We start from the raw sequence: 20,918 nt of genomic DNA, 5'->3' as shown, positions 1-20,918 counted from the left end.
GACCTCAGTGGCTCCCAGAGACACAGATACTGAGAGTACAGAGCAGACCAAGACCAATTCCCAAAGACTCAGATAACCACTGCAAGGACTGGACCAAGACGCAAAGACACTGCTATCATCAATTGAAGGAGAAGCTGAGTAGTACACAACAACGCAAGAATTCATCAAAAAAAAAAAAAAAGCAACATGGTAACACCGGAACCCAGTGGTCACACAACCTGAAGACTTGATCCACTAAACCTAGAAGAAGCATGATGTGGGATTTCCCTCTGTATGCTGTGATTACCATTGATAAATAAAAGAACTGCTTTGGATCTATAGCAGAGCAATACCACTTTGGGGCATATAAACTTAAGATGCTCAATCATATTACAAAGACATATGTTCAAATATATTCATAGCAGCATTATTTGTAATAGTCAGAACATGGAAACAACCTAGATGTTATTCAACAGAATGGATAAAAATAGTATGACACATTTGCACATTAGAGTACTACTCAGCGGTTTAAAAATAATATCTTGAATTTTGCATTCAAATACATGTAACTAAAAAGCACCATCCTGAGTGAGGCAACCCAGATCCACAAAGATGAATATGGTATGAACTCACTCATAAGTGGATAATAGCTATAAACATAGGATATTGACCCTATAGTTCAGGATTCTAGGGAAGTTAAGTAACAAGGTGAACCCTAACAAAAACATATAGATCCACCTGGAAAGTCAAAATAGACAATATCACCTGACAAAATTGGGAGCATGGGGTGGGGAGAGAAGAGAGGGTAGAAGAGGAAGAGGACGGGAGAAGTGGGGGAGTGTGGAGAACTTAAGGGAATGGGATAGTCAAGATGGAGGAAGGACAGAAATGAAAGCAAGCAAAGTGGTATCTTGATTGAGGGAGCCATTATGGCATTAGCATGAAACCTGGCTCTAGGAAATTCCCAGGAATCCACAAGGATGACCCCAGTTAAGACCCTAAGTAGTAGAGGAGAGGATGTCCGAGCAGTTCTTACCCTGTTGTCAGACTGATGAATATCTTAAATATCACCATAGAACCTGCATCCAGCAACTGATGGAAACAGAGGCAGAGACATCAGAGAACTGAACTGAGCTCCCAAAGTCCAGTTGAAGACTGAGAGGAATGAGAATATGAGCAAAGAGGTCAAAACCATGATGGGACACCCACTAAAACAGTTTACCTGAGCTAATGGGAGATAACCAACACCAGCCAGACTGGGAAGGAACAAGCATAGATCCAAACTAGTCCGTCTGAATGTGATTGACAGCTGCATGGCTGGCTGACTGAGGAGCCACTAGCAGTGGCACCTGAATTTATCCCTAGTGACTGTACTGGCTTTTTGGGAACCTATTATCTTTGGACGGATACCTTGCTCAGCCTAGGTAAAATAGGGAGGGCCTTGGACCTTCCCCAAACAAATGTGCCTTACCCTCTCTGAGGGGTGGATGGGCGGTGGGGGTGCAGGGGTAGGTTAAAGGAATGGGAGGAGGGGAGTGAGTGGGAACTTGGATTGGGTTTGTATAATGAAAAAATATAATTTGTTTTCTTTTAAAATATAAATAAAATAAAATAATAAATAAAGAAAAGAAAGTAAATTTATGTCTTTCACATTCTTGCATGATTTTACTTTTGGAATGAATAAAACGTCTTTTCACATGTACAAAGATGATTTACCTCATTGTTTTTGTTGACTCTCATCTCTCACTCTATAATGTTCCATAATTAGCACATTCCCTTTATAATGGATGTTTAAGATGATAAATATTGTAAAATATAATGAAACAAAATTATTACCTTAAAATTCTATACAAAGTCTGAATATAATAGTATCATGCTTTAGAAAAATTTAATCTGTAAATAGATTTTACTCTGCTTCACTTTTTGTCAAATTAACCTTGAAACATGTTATACTAATTGCTTCATCTTTCTTAACTACAAAGATTATTTTCTTACTTTGACAACATTGTATTATGAATGTATTGACATTTTATTAATTATGTATTAAAATGTAATTTTAATATTTGAACTCTTTCATTTGTTTTGTCTTTGGGAGTTGTCTTTTCTTTCTTTTCCTCTAAATGTATCACTTAGTAACTTTTCTGAATGTTTCTTTATTTTTGTCTCATATTTGTGTCCAGTCTACTTTAGCTTTGTACCTTTGATCTTTTATTCTTCATTTGGTAAAGCTATCTTTTTATAATCAATAACTCATTGCTAATATAGAAAATGATTTACCAGATTGATGCTTATGTATTGCTTCTTAATTCATGGTAATTAGTATACAAAACAATGGATTCCATTTTGACATTTTCACAAACGATATTTCATGTAGTTAAATACAAGACATACATAGATCTAATCTACATGGGTAGTAGAAAAAGACAAGATCTCCTGAGTAAATTGGAAGCATGGAGACCTTGGAAGAGGATGGAAGGGGAAGGAAGAGGAGGGGAGGGGAGCACAGAAAAATATAGAGTTCAATAAAAATCAATAAAAAAATGCCATGTCAAAAAAAATGATGAAACAAATTTAAGGTGTATTCTAGAAAAAAAGATGGCTAAACATTAGAAATATCAAGTTCATGTCACCATGTAAGCTTGTTTTTCCTAATTTATTGGAAACTAATAATTTTAATAAGTTACTTTAAAAGTTTACTGACAAGAAATAAAGACATGTATGTTGGATCTTCCTCAGAAGAATCAACAAAATAATCCTGATATCTTCAAAGACATACATCGCTCAGGATGCTGAATGACCAACCAGGGAAGTTACTAAGTGGCAATAAATCATGGTCCCTTCATAACTGAAAAAAATTTGTTAGTTTGTGTGTATCTGATTTCTTTTCTTTAGAACTGTATTTTAAATATTTTAGAAATACATGAGTAAATGAAAGACCAAAGCACTTCTTGTAACCATTTAGCATGCAATCAGAATCATTCTGTATAGTGTTTGAATAATTATCGTTAGTGTTTCAACACCAGTCATGCATTCTGTGATGGAAACACAAATTTGATTAATATTTTATTTTTATTGTAAATATTCTCTAGACAAACTTTAGCAATATATTCTACAATAATATTTGTCAAACAAATCTAAGATTAATATTAAGGCAGTCTGTGCCCAAAGTGGCAAATTCTGTATCACTATGCCCTTTCTAAAATAGAAGCTGAGTAAATGCTATTTTAATGCAGAAGTTTGCCAAGGATTTTTTGTAAAGAACGACTTAGTGTTAAAATAAACATCATAGAAGGGAACTTTTTGGAAACATGGCTATGCATTAAACAATGAAATTAAATTTTAAAACTAAAAGAAAGCCACTTGAGATATTTAAATCCCATAACTATTTTATTTGATCCAAGGCATGTGATATCTATTCTTTTTAAGAAATACAAACACAGCAGCACCAAACATTTTTAAAATACTGTAAGACTGAGAATCTAAAGACAATAAAAGGGAAAATTGGGTCTTTTACCTGTCCTCTATTTATCGAAAAAAATGTCATGTTTCACAAAGTATTTTATGCAATTTTATTTGAAATTTCTAAATCTTCTCAAATGCTGTTTATATCCACTGAAAATACCCAAAACAACACTATCTTTTAACTTTGAAAACTGACACAAGAGGAAGTGGGTAAATTAATTGCACGAGTAAGACTTAATGCATGCAAAAGTGCACAAAAATGAACAAGAACAAGGAAGATACAAGAAAAAGAAAAATGGATTGTCACTGGAGAATTTTTATTTCCTCTTTTGGTGAATAAAGCAAGCATCTATTACATTTCAGAACATTTTAAATTCTATTTTATAACAGACATTTAGCCTGAATGCTCTGAGAAAACATGTTTGAATCCTAAACGTACAGCGATGCCACTGGTCCAGAAGTGGCTGTATTCGCAGCAAAGGAGCTTACCCTGTGGCTCATCATGTCATCTGACCATTAGAGCATAGAGGTGATGCATAGAGGAACTGTGCATACTACTCTGAGACCATTCATAAAAAATACTGCAGCCATGAAGCAAAGCACCATTTTATTAAAAAGACAATTTTATCTTAGAGATTTTGATCTTAATGCACTCATGCAATGCTTTGAGAACAAAGAAAATAAGAAGAGAGTAACTTGCATTTGAAATATGGTAGCTCCCAGATATCACTAAAAGCAATACTAATGATTGTAGATAGAGGCATAGATTGAAGACAGGGAAAGAGGCAGGGACAAAGATATACTACTGCTTTCATAAATCTATGGTGGCCTACAAAACGAGAGAGAGAGAGAGAGAGAGAGAGAGAGAGAGAGAGAGAGAGAGAGAATGTTTCTTGTAAAAGTAATCTTGAGCAGAATCCATCCAGAAGTACTCAGAGGAATTATGTTTCCTGCTACTATATAAAAACAATTATATAAGCTCCATAAACTCTGCTCCTCTGCAAAGTTTAGAACATTTGTTAAAGGTGAAACCTCCTAACACACAGCTTGTAGTTGTAGTTCAAATGTTAGTCACATGCAAATGGCAGATTAGAGATGGACAAAAAGATAGATGAGTTGGGCCCAACAGGGAGCAGTCACACAGAAGACCATATTTAACCTAAATGAGAGGCAATCCTGTTCATTTCTGAATTATGCTGTGTGAACACCCTAAAGAAGACCTTTTTTCAAGTCAGAACCACTCATGCACAAGGCATGTACATTTTGTTGTCTGCATCCTTTAAAAAAAAAATACACTTTCCCTTTCTGGCAGTCTAGAGTTTCAAGAAGGGTTTTATCATTGAAGAGTGAAAAATCTGTCCCTGCCAGAATGAATTGTTAAGAGCAGGTTTTGACTCAAGTCCAGACAGACAGACATACCATAATTTTCCTGGAACAACCAGGGTTTACACTGTGTTAGCTGGCTCTAATGACCAAAGAGCTGCATCTGCCATGACCTAGGGAGGCTTGAAGAGAGGAAGAGGAAATATAATCCAGGTGACCATTGAATCCGGGCATTTGAGGATGATTGACTGAAATCCCAAGTTATATGAATCAACAGCAAGTCATAAACTTATCCCTTCCTTCTGTGTAGTTGACTTCTGCCTCTCACAATGCATTGATGCCTAGTAAGACTTGTAAAACCTAGAATCTATGATGCCTTTGTAGACTATCTACTTACTAATAGGTTGGCAATAGAATAAAATGATAGACTAAGGGTAAGTACTCAAAGAGGTTCTGCTTGAAATTTTATAGTTGTTGCCTTAAATTTAATGGTATAATTATTTCTAGAGATGCAAATGTCTTGTTGTTTAGAATAATATTGCATTTATTTTGCATATTTTGGTAATTGAAAATGAGGAAACAAACTGTGGAATTTAATTTAATTTTTTAAACATGTTCTCCTTTAATGCAGACCGACTAGAACTCTCAACGTAACTATCACTGACTGACCTTTTGTTTCTGATATTCTTGCCTCTAGAGCTCAGATACAGAGATTTCAGGAGTGCACAATTACATTTGACAATTTCATTTTTTAAATGCAGAGAAATTTAAGTTTACATTTAAATATCAAGATATACAATGTTAATAGTTAATTGCACTAGTAGAAAATATAGTCTTCCATGGAAAAAAAAGGTTAATAAAGATTATTTGTGGGAATAGGTGCTTAAAGGTAAAGGTAAGTGGTTTGTCCTAAGAAAAGCTTCAGTAGTCACCTGTTAAGATGCAAGGAATAGTCTGGTGTCACTTAAGGACTCTGACCACATGAGCATTCCATTATTAGAAGTCACTAAATGTATGTGCTACTTGTATCCAAGGGACAAGAAATAATAAAATAAATATTTATCCAATTTAATTACTATCTAGCGCTACATGTTTAAGATCAACAGCAGTTTCTTTTAATCTTATGTAACTGGTTAACATGCTGTTCACCTCTCTTATAATCACTAGAGTGAAAGGAATAAATCCAGAGTGAGAAATGAAACCATGCAGCTTTTACAAATCCTATCTGGATTGTATCCAGCATTCTGAATGTATCTTTTGTCATACTGAAAAATAAACTCAGAACAAAATTCCACAGCTTCATTATATATTATTTTATTGTTATTCTATAGTTCCTGTAACAGTAAAACAAAACAAACACATCAAAAACAAAAGCCTACAATCCTGAGTTCCAGAACCCAAAAACCTAAAGTTAAGATAACAATAAGTCCTTATCTGCAGGCAGTTTGAAGCTGGGGAGTCATCAATCAGTTTTCTCTGCTAACATCTGTAGATGTGACAGAATTTGTCTTTAGACCTTATCAGTCTGTTCTCTGCCTGCTTCCCTCCTCCGATTATATCTCTAGCCAATATTTCTGTGTATTTTTCTTATCAAACAATGTGTCATGGCACATATGATCCACAAAAAACTCAGGATAAGCTCTTTTAAGAACATACTTTGCCTTGTAAAGTAAGAATTGGTCTTTTGGCAAATAAGGTAAAAATTCGTATTTATAAAATATATATACAACATATACACACATATATAAATGTTATATATATATGTGTGTTTATATAGTATATATTTATATATGTGTATGTTTATATAGCATATATATGAAGCTGTTTCTGTGCCTATCACAATAGTAAAAAGAATATAAGGAGCAAAGGCCCCTCAAATAAAGAAAATTATATACTAATGAAAATGATAAACAGAAACATAAACATTTGCAACAAATTACTTTAAAGTGGAATTTATGAATACATCAGAAAGATTATCTACCATGATCAAGGTGACATCATCTCAGAGATGCGGGGATAGCTCAACACAGTTAGTCAATAAAGTAACCTTTCACATAAACTAACTCAAAGACAGAAACAACATGATCAGTCTATTAGATGCAGTAAATATTCTTGACAAAAGTCAACATTTATTCATGAAAAGGTCCTGGAGACTTTTCCCTACGTGACTAAGGCAATATGTAGGAAACGTAGAGTCACTGTCATCCTAATCAGAAAAAAGCTCAAAGTGTTTCCACTAAATCAGAATTAAACAATAAGACAAGTGACAGATATAAAGGGGATACAAAAAGAAATGGGTCTTTGTTTGCAGGTAATATATACTATAAAAGACCTTAAAGTCTCCACCAGAAAAATTCTATACTTGATAAATATACACAATGACATATCAGAAAAAATTGCACAGAATTTAGTAGCTTACCTATATTGAAATGACAAACACACCAAGAAGGAAATCAAGAAAATAATAACATTCAAAATTGTCATTAAAAAATCTTAAATAAATATAATGAAGTAAAATACTTGTACATTGAAAAATTTAAGAACTGAGGAAAAAAGTTTTAAAAAATTGAAGACACCAGAAGATGAAGAGACCTACCATACCCACTAATTGGTAGAATTAAAATTTTGAAAAATGTCATACTGCTGAAAGCAATCTAAAAATTCATCATAAAAATTCCAGTAAAATTCTTCACAAAATTGAAAAAAACGAAAGCAATCTTAAATTTAATATGGAAACAATTTGTGATGACCCAAACAACTATTAACAATAACAAAATCGTTGCAAGTATTGCCATCTAAAACTTCAAGATATACTATAGAGCTGTGACAACAAAAACAGCATGGTACTGACATAAAAATAGTGGAAAATAATTGAGGATCCACACTCCTACAACAACCTGATTTTTGACAAAATATATATTGAAGAAAAGTTAGGATCTTTAATATATGGTGCTGTTTAAATTGAACTGATACACGCAGAAAATGTTGGTATTTCTGGACTTAGGTTATTTCATTCAGAATGATTATTTTCTGCTCCATAAATTTATCTACATGTTATATAGTTTCAGTTTTCTTTATATCTCAGGAACACTTCATTGTGCTGAATACTATCTAAATATGTCACATTTTCTTTTCCTGCTCATGTTGATGAAGATCTGTTTCCATTTCCTGGCTATTGTGAATAGATCATCAATGAACATAGGTGAGCAAGTATCTCTATAATGGGACATAAGAACCTTTGTGTATATGACCAAAGGCAGTAAGTATAAAATAAGAAAGATATATTTTTAGATTTTTGAAACACTCCACACTGATTTCAGTAGTGATGACCAGTTTGTAATTTCATAAAACAAAAAACAAAAAAACCAAAATGATAAAACCTTTATTCTTTTTCTTTGTATTCCTTTTAAATATTGCTAAGCACTTGTTTTAAAATAAGAGAAAATGTATGCATATAGACACACATATTCACTGCTAATAAAATACAAGCATTGTTAAAAGTGGTGAAATTGGAAAAAAAATATATTATGGTAGTTTGATTAAAGTTTTTAGCCAAAAAAAAAAAAAAAAAAACAGTGACTGAGTGTTCCCCTCTCCTCTTTCCTCCTGTCTTTACCAGCATTTCTGGTCATTTGTTCTTTGGATCTTAGTCATTAAGACAAACTCTCAAAGTAGTTGTAATTTGCATTTTCTGACAGCTAAGGATTTGAACATTTTTTAAAAAATGATTCTCAGTCATTTGTATTTCTTCTTTTGTGAGTAGGGGAAAGGGGGACAGAACAGCAGGGAAAGAAAGATTCTTGGCGAACAATACTATTGTACCGCAGAATGGGCAATGGAAAACACTACTGTTCCTAACTGATAACGAAAAAGAATATTTATATAATAAAGTAATAAAGATTTTCAGATTCTGAATCTTATCCTTTAGTGATCAATATTGTCGTAATTCCAAATAAATACTGATACAAAGCATAAGAGAAGCTGAAAATAAATATAAAAGATTCCTTTCAGCATTTGTAAGGGCCTTTGCAGATGTTAGCATCAAAACCAGCTAACATTATAGTGGTCAAAGGAAGAAAAAAGAAATAGAATCACAGTTTTCTATTTTTTTCTTTTTAGTTTCAGAGTTTAAAACACATACAAGATTCATAATGAATATGAAAATTTCAAATGCTGTGTATAAACCATTCAGGAAACTCCTTTTCATCCTTGGACTTAGTGACTTTCCAGGTTCATTTAAATAATGACTTGAACTGAAGTCACACAGATCTGGGTGGTATGTGGCTAAATATTTCTAGGTAATACTACTGAAAGCATTGTCAGACCTCGTCTGGTGGCAGGTAAGAGCACATACAAGTTCATTTAACCCTGTGCTTCCAAAGTCTGTCCTAGCAGCTGGTTGGTGTATGTTGGTGGGCATCCAGAGACCAGTACATCTGTCCAGCAAGAAAGTAGTATGGTTGAAATTTAAAACCAAAACTTACATACAAGGGCATGCCTGTGATCTCAGTGTTCAAGAAGCTAAGGCAGGGGATTTTAGACTTGAAGAAAGCCTAAGCTATAAATAATCTGAAAGCCAGCCAGGACTTTAAAGCATGATCTTGTCTCAATAATAATAATAACAATAACAACATTTTTAAAGTCTCTGCATATGAAGACTGCCAGCCAATGCTGTTAAGATGAATTAGAAACATGTGAAAAGTCATATTCTAAACCTCAAACCTGAGTAATTAAAATGCTTGTCACATTAATTTTTCTATCCTTATTCATCATTGCCTTCTGTACCTGTGCACTACATGAAATTATTGCTAAACATTTGACGTTTGGATGCCTCAGTCCATTCAAATATCACTGATATTGAACAACACAATTTTTTCTCTAATTTTTTTTTACTTTGTGTCTCTTCAGTTATCAAAATACTTTTCATTTTAGTTAAGTGTATATTAGAAGTCCCATTCATATGAATTGGACATTTATAATGATAAAGACTCTCTTCTTTTCATTGAATTTCATTGGACAGGAGCAAGTTCCTGGCTTGGGTTCTTTTTGCTGAGTCTCTCTACTTTGGCAGTAATAGCGGAGAATGAACTCAGGGACTTGGGCAATCATATAGGTGCTCTCTCATCGAGTCTTACCTAGCCCTTAAGTATAGTTGTTCTATCAGCTATATCAGTTCCCAGATAAGACCTGCCAACTATGCCACATTACTTTCTGGCTCAGATGATTCTCATTTACTTTCCAAACATAACCGAAGAAGTAAATCTCCACTTTCATTTTGTTTTTACTGTCTTTTGGAAGGCAATCAACTAATATTCGCCACAGTAGAGAATATAATCTGAGCTATTAAACATGATTTTAATGGGTGTTATTTGTAATACACCTCATCAGTTTTAAATTATACTCCATATCTTTTTCAATTACTAAATCTCTGAAATCAAAATGTAAACTCTGTAGTGATGAATACTTTGTAGTCACTCAAATATTTGATTTTAAGATACATTTTATTGCTATAGTGGAAACCAGCGCAGCGTTTCAGACACAGCAGATGTTCAATAAAAATATTAATTAACTAAAATCAAATGATCATATTCTGACAAATCCTTGTGGGGAATGTTTATGATAATATGATTAACCCTCTCACGGCTTTCAATTTTTAGGCAGAGACAGTGGACTACCTTCGTGTAAGTGAGATGTGCTCATTGCACAGTATTAGGAAGCTCTAGGAACGTCACAAAACTCGATTTCAACAGAAGACAGTAAGTAAACAAAACCAAGAGTATAAAAGGTCCCTAAGTAGTGAGTAGAGAAAATGTCATAGGTGTTGCTTAGTCTTTTTATTTGTGGTATAAAAGCTGAGCCTCGGACCTGCGTGTTCCTCACTGGGTTTGAAAAGAAAAATTTAAAAAATCTGTTCCCCAGTCCCTCCACATGTTGCTAAAGAACCATTTCTTCATGGAAGATTCCACAGGTAGAGCTAAAAATTTCTCCTGCCTTGGCAAGCAAGCTGGAGTTAGGAGGTCACGCAACAGTGCAATCTGCACCAATTGTCCATCATACTCATGTGGTTCTCACGGTGCTAATAACAGGAGTATGCCTAGGAGAAGAAAACTAATATGTGGGGCTATTGTGGTGAATTATATTGATCAGTGATCATTTGATGTATCATCACCATAAAGCAAAAAGTTATATTGTGAAATTTAAACAAAGTGAATGAAAATGAAGTTGAATATTTGATAAATTCGAAAAATTCCTGTACTATTGGTGATTTCATGTTGAGAATGGACTTTCAGATGCCATATACCTAATATCATTAGCACCCTGCAAGTCCTCATGTTACTTAAAATCATCTCAAACCTAAATTGGGTTTCATTCACCTTTATTGTGTTTAAACATCATTGATTTTCAGAATTCTTAATAGGCAATGCATTACGATGACAGAGATCGCTACTAATTCCTTGAAATTTGTCATTAAAAAAAGTAAAGTAAGCACAATGGTTTATCCACCGCAAACTAGAGGACTGTCTTTTTTTAAAAAATTAATTAATTTATTATATATACACTTTCCAGAACGGGGAACCAGATTTCATTACAGATGGTTGTGAGCCACCACACGGTTGCTGGGAATTGAACTCAGGACCTCTGGAAGAGCGGCCAGTGCCCTTAACCTCTGAGCCATCTCTCCAGCCACTGGGACTGATGGAGCATGCCATCAAACCAGACTCTCTGAATGTGGCTGTCAGTGAGGGCTGACTGAGAAGCCAAGGACAATGCCACTGGGTTTTGATTCTACTACATGGACTGGCTTTGTGGGAGCCTGGTTTGTTTGGATGCTCACCTTCCTAGACTTGGATGGAGGAGGCAGGGAACCCTGACTGCTCTTAGGACTGGAGTGGGAGGGGAAGTGGGGGGATTGGGAGGGAAATGGGAGGTGGGGAGGGGGTGGAAATGTTAAATAAATAAATACATAAATAAAGAAATACAAGTAAAACAACAATATGTTTGCATAAAGGAATTTGGAAACAAAAATATATTTGGGGTCTTAAGAGTTGATCAGCAAAATAAAAACCCTGCCATCATCACTGTCATTCATCAACAATTTTTGAAAACCCTACAAATCTTAGGTACACTTTTATCTACTAAAAAAGAGAAGGAGTCAATTCCAGAAAAATATGAAGCCTAGTGGGAAAATTGAAAGCTGCCAAGTTTAAAATTGTGTGATGGCTTCTGAAGTAAAGCAGGGTTTGGAAAATTTCAACTCATGGGTCAAATTTGACCAAATACCTATGTCAAATAGGTTTCAAGGTAAAAGTGGTTTTTACATTTTAAAGTAAGAAAATGGATATGCAATAAAGAGATGGTATTCCATGAACATTTTAAAACAAGTGCTTTTAATTATTTCTAAAAAGATTACAAACTCCTAAGATATGAAAAGAATATTGATGTATGTGAAGAAAGAGGCAGTAGTATACCTTAAATTTTTCTTAAAAACTTAAAAAAAAAACTTAAAAATGAGTGAATGTGGCTTAATGAATGTTTGGAATCTTCTGGAAGTGGGAAATAACACGTGAAAAGGGTCAGCTAGACAATGACACAACACTGAAAATGAACACCAAGTTTGACTGAGGCATCCAAGCCAAGGGTTGACCTGAGAAGAGTGAGAGTGAGTTACACTGAAACTTGAATCAAGTAACATTTTAAATTACATTAGAAAATTTGAAATTTTACAAATAAAAGGGAAATGTGTTATTTCGAAGCAGATGACTACAAGAAATATTTTCATATTTGATAGTATTGAAAGAAAAGATAAAAAGAAAAAAGAGTACAAAGAACTTAAAGCAACAAAATACTAGAATAAAACAGAAGAGAAAATTTTGAAATTGACCAGAGAGAAAATCTCAACAGGACATATTAATATTTGTCTTCCTTTATCTAATTCATGGAGTTAATGAATAAAATAATACACACAAATATTGTTTCTCCAACAAATGAAAACATAATGAAATATGCAGTAGTCACATAGGAAACAGATGATAAAAAACTGATTTTAAAAGAGACACCACAGGTCAACTCAGAAGCACAGAGATGCTTTAGAGAACTAGAAAATTATTTTCAAAGTCACATAATGCAAAAAGCACTGTAAAAATGCATTTTACTTCTCTTGGATATTTTTTAATATCTTCCTACCTCTAACTAAAGAGTGATGGGATTAAAGGTGTATGCCACCATCCCAGGACCTTTATATTTCTTTAGAAATTATAAAAACAATAACAATAATGAAATTATCATTTTGTTTATTAAATGTATGTGCAATATAAATGATGATAATAATATACAAAGAAAGTTTTTAAAAGGTGTAGAATAACATTTTAGATGTACCTAGAATTAGGAAAAAAAGTATGTTAGACTAAATTTAATATATACATTTTAAACTTTTGGACAACCATTAAAAAGATAAAAATACAGCTCAAAGTCATTAAAATGAATAAAATGTTACATTAGAAATACCTTAATCCAAACTCACCAGTAAAGAAAGAATGGAAGAAAAAAGATTAAAAATCCCAGGACCAGACCTAGGATATTCCACTTCAATGTGTTTATTAAGAAAGTCCAAGAGACACTCCCTAAGCAGTACCAAATATTTGGCTGCTTTCTAGAAACTCAGGGTAAGAGATTATTACCAAAGATATCACACACTTCAGTTATAGGACCTGGAAAAATAAAGTTAATACTAAAGTGGAAATCTCTTCCATGAAAGCTAGAATTTTTATAGTCTCTGAAGGTGCTCTTTAGACCAAGAGTCCTATCAAGAGTTTGAGACAACTACAAATTCTGTAAACTATACAGCTGACTTGTCAAGATATGCCCAAGAAGTTGGGCAGTGAAGGCACACAACTTTAATCCCAGCACTCTGGAGGCAGAGGCAGGTACAGATTTCTGTGAGTTCAAGGTCAGTCTGGTCTACAGAGTTCCATGAAAAGTCAAGGGTATTACACACAGAAACCCTGTCTCAAAACAAACAAACAGATCTGCCTAAGGATGTAGTAGGGGAATTAATTTCCGAGGGAATAAACAACAGCTGTTTAATAAGACTTAAGGCCTATTCAACAAGAAGGACCTCATGTCTGGTACAAGAAACCTAAGTCCAGTTGAAGAGTGTGAGAAGTGATAATATGAGAAAAGAGGTCAAGACCATGATGCATACACCCACTGAAACAGTTTGCATGAGCTAATGGGAGCTCACTAACTCCAGACAGACAGAGTAGAAAACATCATAGGTTCAAACTAGTCCCTCTGAATGGGGTTGACAGTGGCATTCCTGGGGCAGACTGAGGGGCCACTGGCAGTGGCACCAGGATTTGTCCCTACTACTTGTACTGGCTTTTTGGGAACCCATTATCTTTGGATGGATAACTTGTTCAGCCTAGACATATTAGGGAGAGCCTTAGACCTTCCCCAAAGCAATAAACCTTACCCTCTCTGAGGAGTAGATGCGGGGGGAGGGTAGGTGGAGGGAATGGGAGGTGGGAGGGAGTGGGAACTTGGATTGGCATGTATAATGAAAAAAGATAGTTTGTTCTCTTTCTAAAAATAAAATAAAATAAGGAAAAACTCTGGGTGATTTTATATATAATTTAAAGGAAAGCTTACCATTATACCAAGTGAATATATTGCCCAACTACTGTTTAAACAAGTGGTTCTCAAGCAGGGCGGTCAAAAGACCTTTTCACAGGTGTCCCATATCAGATATCATGCATATCAGATATTTACATTATGATTCATAACAGTAGAAAGATTATAATTATAAAGAAGCAATGAAATAATTTTATGATTGAGATCCACATTAGTAACTGTACTAAGGAGTAACAGCATTAGGACATTGAGAATTACTGCTGTAAATACACAACCTTATACCCATAGGATAGTGCAGATCTCACTCCTAATCAAAGACACTTCTTTTTTCCAGCAGTTAGAGGTTATTACGGAGAATCATAACTGGAAATGTGTAGAGAATAAGTGACCAGAACTCATGCCCTTGACATCTAGGGAACACCATTGAAAGGAAAGAAAAAGGTATGTGAAAACCAGAGGCAGGGAATGACCACTGCAAAACAGCATCTGTACATGACAGACCATTCCAGCTGCTCAAAGAGTCTGTGATTTCCTGCACAAGACCTGCCAGAGATCAATACAGTCCGCATTTCAGCATGGAATGGGGAGAGGCTGAGGAGGCCCATGCAGAGGTGCTTTAGGTAATGAATAGCTGTTGAAAGAGACAGGATCAGTTTCCTTGAGGGGACGCCCTGGCAGGTTGTCTGTGCTCTAAAAGGACTGCATAACTGCACATAAGGGCAGAAATAATTGACTCAATGGGCTAAGAAACATGAAAAGAAGAGTGAAGTTAGAAGGAAGGTATGGTCACAGAAGGCAGAAGAGGGCTAAGGAAAGGCAGTAAGGGTGGTGGTGATGGATATGATCAACATAATTGTACATATGAATAAAATTCTCAAAAACTCTAAACAATCAAAGGCCCCGATCTGAGAGTTCCTTGAGGTATGAGGATGGAGCCACCTGTAGGACTTACTGATGCATAAGACACTAATGCCAGAAGTTTCCTGTGTTTGAGAGGCTAAAGGTGCACTTGTTTTTTCAGAAGAGCTGCAAAATTTGTATCTGATGATTGAAACACTTGTGGCTTTGGGTGACTAGGTATTACTTAGTTTTACTCCCATTACTAGTTTCACCTTTTGTCTTTTAGAACTAATTTGATAGTTACAGGGTTTTTTTTTCCCGTTTCCCGTGTTATGTGTATGTGAAGGTTTTCTGGAGAATGAAAAGGAAGATTATGTGCCAATAGAAGCAAGATAATAACCACTGTTTGTCAAGTTAATTTATTATCTTTATATGTGGGTATGATATATTTTGGAACAGTTTAGCTAGTAAGATAAGTTAGTTATGAGTCACATTTTAAAAAAGAATATCACAAGACAAAATTGCAAGCAACCTTAGAGAGCACAGTCATCAGGCACTTCATGTGTTAACCCAGCATGTAGGAAGACACGGGGAGCTAAAAAAGAACTTAGAGTCGGAAACTGCCAATGATAACTCCTAAAGTCTTTTAAGCTTTTGAAAAATTAGCTAAATCTCTCTGAAACTTTATCTAATAAACATTCTTAAAATAAGATCAAAACACACTTTGCATGTTTTGGAAATCATTCACTTCTAATTTTAAACTCAGAAAAAGTAAGTGCAATTTCAGCCACAGTTTTGTTTAATGATAGTAATCCAATATGAATTGTAAGTCGAGAAGTATCACACCAGATGTTTTATTTGATACATTGTTCATTACTGTAAAAAGATGGGATTACTTTGATGGAATATATACCTAACCCAGATCAGTTTATTTATAAGAACCATAGTATATTTGTACTGAAAGGGATTTACAGAAAGATTTGTCATTCTTATCTAAGGGAGATAAATCTCCTCTAAACCTATGTAAACTCATGCACTAACTTATATACACTTAGTAATGAATGGAAACATTATTTTTACTTTTTCAGTAACAAAGTGTCTAATACAGTAGATTGTTTAACAAATGTTGTTACTTTTCAAGACACCCAAGTCTTTGAAAGTGTTTGCCTAGTACATTTTAGTCCTTTAGTATGAAACTTAAGTATTTTATATCCATATTTTAGTTTGAAAACCTTATTAGTAGTAACTAAATGTATTAAAGTCATAGAATCATAGCCCCTCCCACATTCCAGAATATTTTGCTCATATCATTTTAAATAGCTTAAGTGTGGTTTCTTTCTATCTTTTGTATTACATAAGTTGTTACTAGAATTATAGACTGAAATATTACTTTTATGTGTACTAGCCATTGAGAATAAGCTTATGGTCAATATTTGACATATGTGATATAAAGTAGGAAATCTATGAAAGACACAAAATAGCCATATTTATTAAGTATTTCTCTGCAATAAATATACTGAATTTAGAAAGGCTAGACTCACACTTTTATATGTTAGTTTGCTAGCTGGTTTCCACATGTATATGTGAATAAAAGCTTTTGTTTTCCTACATTGTTAGTTATGCATGACAATTCAAAATTATTAATCTCTCCCCTTAGTGGTGGTCTGGTGTTTAGTATTTGGTAGCCCTTCGATATTATTAATATAATTATTTTAATATCAATAACTTATAGTATCAATGTCATTAATATTAATATTCAATTTCATTAATGCTAATGATATTGTTTTTGATAATATCAATATTAATAATCATCATTTTCATTAGCAAGGCATGTTTAATAAATGTGCAGCACACTTTAAGTACTATGTTTTAGGAAATGATATTGTAAATACAAACTCTGAAATTTAATTCACCAAATCTGGGTTTATTCGAATATTTCTGTGCTTTGTATACTTGTCTCTCGCGATACTGACTTTTTCCTGCAGTACACTACCAAGCAGTACATTCTGTACCATACTGAACTGAAATCCGTTTCCCCATTAGCTAGTGATTATTCCCAAGGATAACCTAGTCATATTCTAAGATTTATAAACATAATCAAATTTGTGGGAGATTTAATCTCAGCCAAATTTGAAATTAATCTCCCTGCCATGGCAGCTCTGTGGGCTTTGGGAAGCGATATTTCTTGAAAGCTGTTTGAGAGGAGAGAAATGTAAGGTTTCTCTGTTCATTCTGATGTTCATGTCTGTCTGTGGTAAGATAATAGAGCTCCTTACTATAAACAGAAAATTCCACCATCACTTTCACATGTCTTCCTCCACTGCTCTCCCTTGTCTACTTGGCTCTCACAGGACATAAGAAAATCCAGTGCTGTCTATGATCTCTTATGAACCCACCCTAGAAAGTTCATGCTTGCTTACACCTCAGACTGGCTATTCAAAACACAGGTTTTTCCTTGCTGCTTCCCTTACTGAGACTCCAGCTACTTTAGGTATTGCAAATACAAAATCTTCAAAATTATAGACTTTTAAATCCCAGCATAATGCCACATGTAGAAAGTTATGCATCTGACCTCCTGTAACACATCACAATCAGAATGGAGGTACACAAAATATAAAGTGCAAATTACAGCCGCTGTGCAGAAGATAAATGTGGAGTTTACATGAATTTCACATTTAGTGTTCCTAACCATCCCAAAGGAACCTCTATAAGCATATAAAATATTCCAAAAGTTGTAAAATCTGATTCAGAAATATTTTTTCAAAGACTTCCTTAGGTGATTGATGACTTATAAATGTGTTACTCTTTCACTGATGACTGTAACACAGATGTCCATTGAAAACTTGTGATTAAGAACTTACCCAAACAAGAGAGTGAGGAAACCCTGACTATGGCAACCTCCTGCCTTCATCAGTGACAGTTTGGCCCCTACTGTGAGTCTCAATGTGCAGTAGTAGAAGTGTGGAGAGATGCAGGGGAGGACAGATGTGCAATGCAGAACTGTACTGAAGCTGCTCTTGAAGTGAAACATGTTCATTTTTTAACTAAAAAGGAATTAAATTAAATATCCAATCATAGGTAATAATTTGTTAAATAAGAGAAACTTAAAATATTGAAACTATAAAGAATTCCAAATTCCGATAATATAATTTTACATAAAGAAACTTGTCTAAAATTTAATTAAACTTACCATGACCTGGAGGAAAAATTTTCCATTTACTAAGTGAAACTAGATCGTATATGGATAAAGTAGGCCAGTTTTCATAAAAAGGACATTTGCGAATTAATTTCAGCTTTTGCACATTATCACGTTTTACTTTTTCCTGAAAAAGAATGCCATCATCAGATTTCAAAATGAAACAATTTAAGAATGAACAAAAACTAGCAAATAGAGAAGTATTAGAAAAAGAAAAGTAACAAATATATGACTATTACTCAATGTAAGATAAATTGAATAGTATATAGCTATGGTCAATAACTATACTGAAATTTTAATTTTCAGATTTATTTACCAATATTCTCACTTTTTTCATAATGCTATACATGTCATCTATAAATGTTAAACTATTTTAAAGCTGTTATAGATGACTCAAAAGATGTGTGTATGTATGTGTGTGTGCACATAGAGGTATGTGTGTGCATGTGTACATAGAGATATGTGTGTGTGCATGTATACATAGACATATGTGTGTGTGTATATAATTGATTCTGATGAGGGAAAGCATGAAATCAAGGAAATGTCCTTAAGCAAAACACTCTGAAATTCACACGTATTGATAACTAGCATTTGGGAAAATGTTGAATTCTGAGAAAGTCACCTGTATTTGAAGTCACCACATCAAAAGAAATTTCTTATTCTTTTAGATTTTAAACAAGAAGAAAGAGGCATCTTTACCTCCTCCTAGCATGAGAACTGGACTTACAAGTACCATGAAGGGTCTGGACCTCTATTAGAACCTGTTAGGAAGACACGGGGACCTTCCAAACTCAACATTTAAATAAGTTTTTCTACCCTTTAAATGAAGGAAGAAAAAAATGAATTTACATAAACAAATTGTCCTGAACATCACATCTGAATGCTCAGAATTAAGTTTAAATGCCTTTTCATGCAAGTTTAAATGACTCTGAAATAGCATGTCAAACATTCTGTCCTAGATGGCTTTTCTGCTGTTTTAGTAAACAAAATAACCCAAAACAGTCTGAGGAAAAGAGTATTTATTTCAGCTTACAAGTTACAGCCCATCATCTAGAGAAGCCAGGACAGAAGCTCAAGGCAGGAAGCAGGAACAGAACCAAAGACCATGGGAAAATGCTGCCTACTGGCTTACTTTCCCAGTTTTTCAGCTACCCCTCTTATATTACACAGGTCCACCTGTCCAGGGATGGGAGCACCCATAATGTGGCCCTCCACATCAATTAGCCATCAAGAAAATGCCCCACAGATATGCCTATAACTCCGTCAGATACAGGTGATTCCTTAACTAAAACCTCCTCTTCCATGGAATGTCTAGTTGTCAAGTTGACAGAAAGTGACTAGTACGGTTCTGAAGAAAAAGACATTGCAGACTGTTGAGCTCTTGTAAGTAAAAGTGATGTGACTTGTCTGATCATTTTGTGTCACCCCCCCCCCGCAAATAGCATGGTGTCGATATACAAACTACCTATTTGCTAACTGAGTGAATGGATAATTTTGAAATTCATAAAAAGCTAAAGAGTTTTCATCATACACATTAACAGAGAACCTGGCTTTCATGCCAGGTACCTGAACAAAGGTGTTGTTTGTCAAATAAATTCAATTTATGCTCTCTATAATTAAGTCCAATTTCAAAAGTAACATAGATGTGCGCATCGTACCAATTTTAGCTTCTCATACTCCTTTGCAGGAATTTTAAGGATTTCACAGTCCTCTTCGGTCACAACTGAATGTAGAGCTTCATCCATTTCCGTCTCAGATGTAACTTCCAGCGAGCCAAAGGTACTCCACTTTTTCAGCTGTGGAAAGCATCAATAGCAGACAGACTTGAGCAGTGCTCATTGACTCCTATGCACAGTGACACTGGTGAGAACTGTACGACCCATCTAGGCGAGCTTGCCAAAAGGCTGCCTGCGTAGTTCCAGTGCTGTGAGAGAAGGGATCACTCATCTCTGTAGAGATGGTTCATGCATCTCCAGACATGCCTTTCTCGCCACACAATTTTTTTTTCTTTGTCAATATCAGGAAAATAACATAAGAAAGGATCCTGCTTTATTTATTCAGCCATTCCCCTTAAGTACCAGAAAAGCACTTGGTATATAGTCAGAATTAAATAATTATTTGATGAAAGAAGGCTACAAATAGTCAATATTAATAGTCTTGTATCCTTATAGTGGCAAATAAAATGAATGCAATGTCATGGATAAATCATTTATATGTGTGTATTTATGTAAGGTTATCTAATTTAATATGTGACAGAAAAACATTAAACAGAATGTTATCAGTAGAATATATAGATCACCATGGTAAATAGAGACAATTCATAGTCACATGGAGTATCCATGCTATGCCTGCCTAGGAAAACTCTAGAGAATATGAGTAACAATTGGCATATTTTCTTGAAATTGGAACTTCCTTAAAACAACAAATCAATATGTCTATTCAAGATACTGTTTGGTGGGGGATAGTCACTACGGCATTTAAAATACAA

At 34.4% G+C, this 20,918-nt stretch overlaps 1 protein-coding gene across 1 annotated transcript in view; it reads right to left on the bottom strand.

Annotated features, from left to right (window-relative positions):
• The window catches only part of Cnbd1 (cyclic nucleotide binding domain containing 1), a 293,203-nt gene that overhangs the window by 71,060 nt on the left and 201,225 nt on the right, over positions 1 to 20,918 (bottom strand). Inside the window, exons 7-8 of the mRNA XM_048420690.3 lie at positions 20,089 to 20,226; positions 18,425 to 18,557 (exon numbers count right to left, since the gene is read on the bottom strand). Of these exons, the coding sequence (XP_048276647.3) occupies positions 18,425 to 18,557; positions 20,089 to 20,226 (271 nt within the window). The remainder of the gene's footprint in view (positions 1 to 18,424; positions 18,558 to 20,088; positions 20,227 to 20,918) is intronic.

The sequence above is a fragment of the Myodes glareolus genome, chromosome 16 (genome assembly GCF_982192425.1).
Source record: "Myodes glareolus chromosome 16, mMyoGla1.1, whole genome shotgun sequence".
In the NCBI taxonomy this organism is placed as follows: Eukaryota; Metazoa; Chordata; class Mammalia; order Rodentia; family Cricetidae; genus Myodes; species Myodes glareolus.
This window is presented reverse-complemented; position numbering and strand designations above follow the sequence as displayed.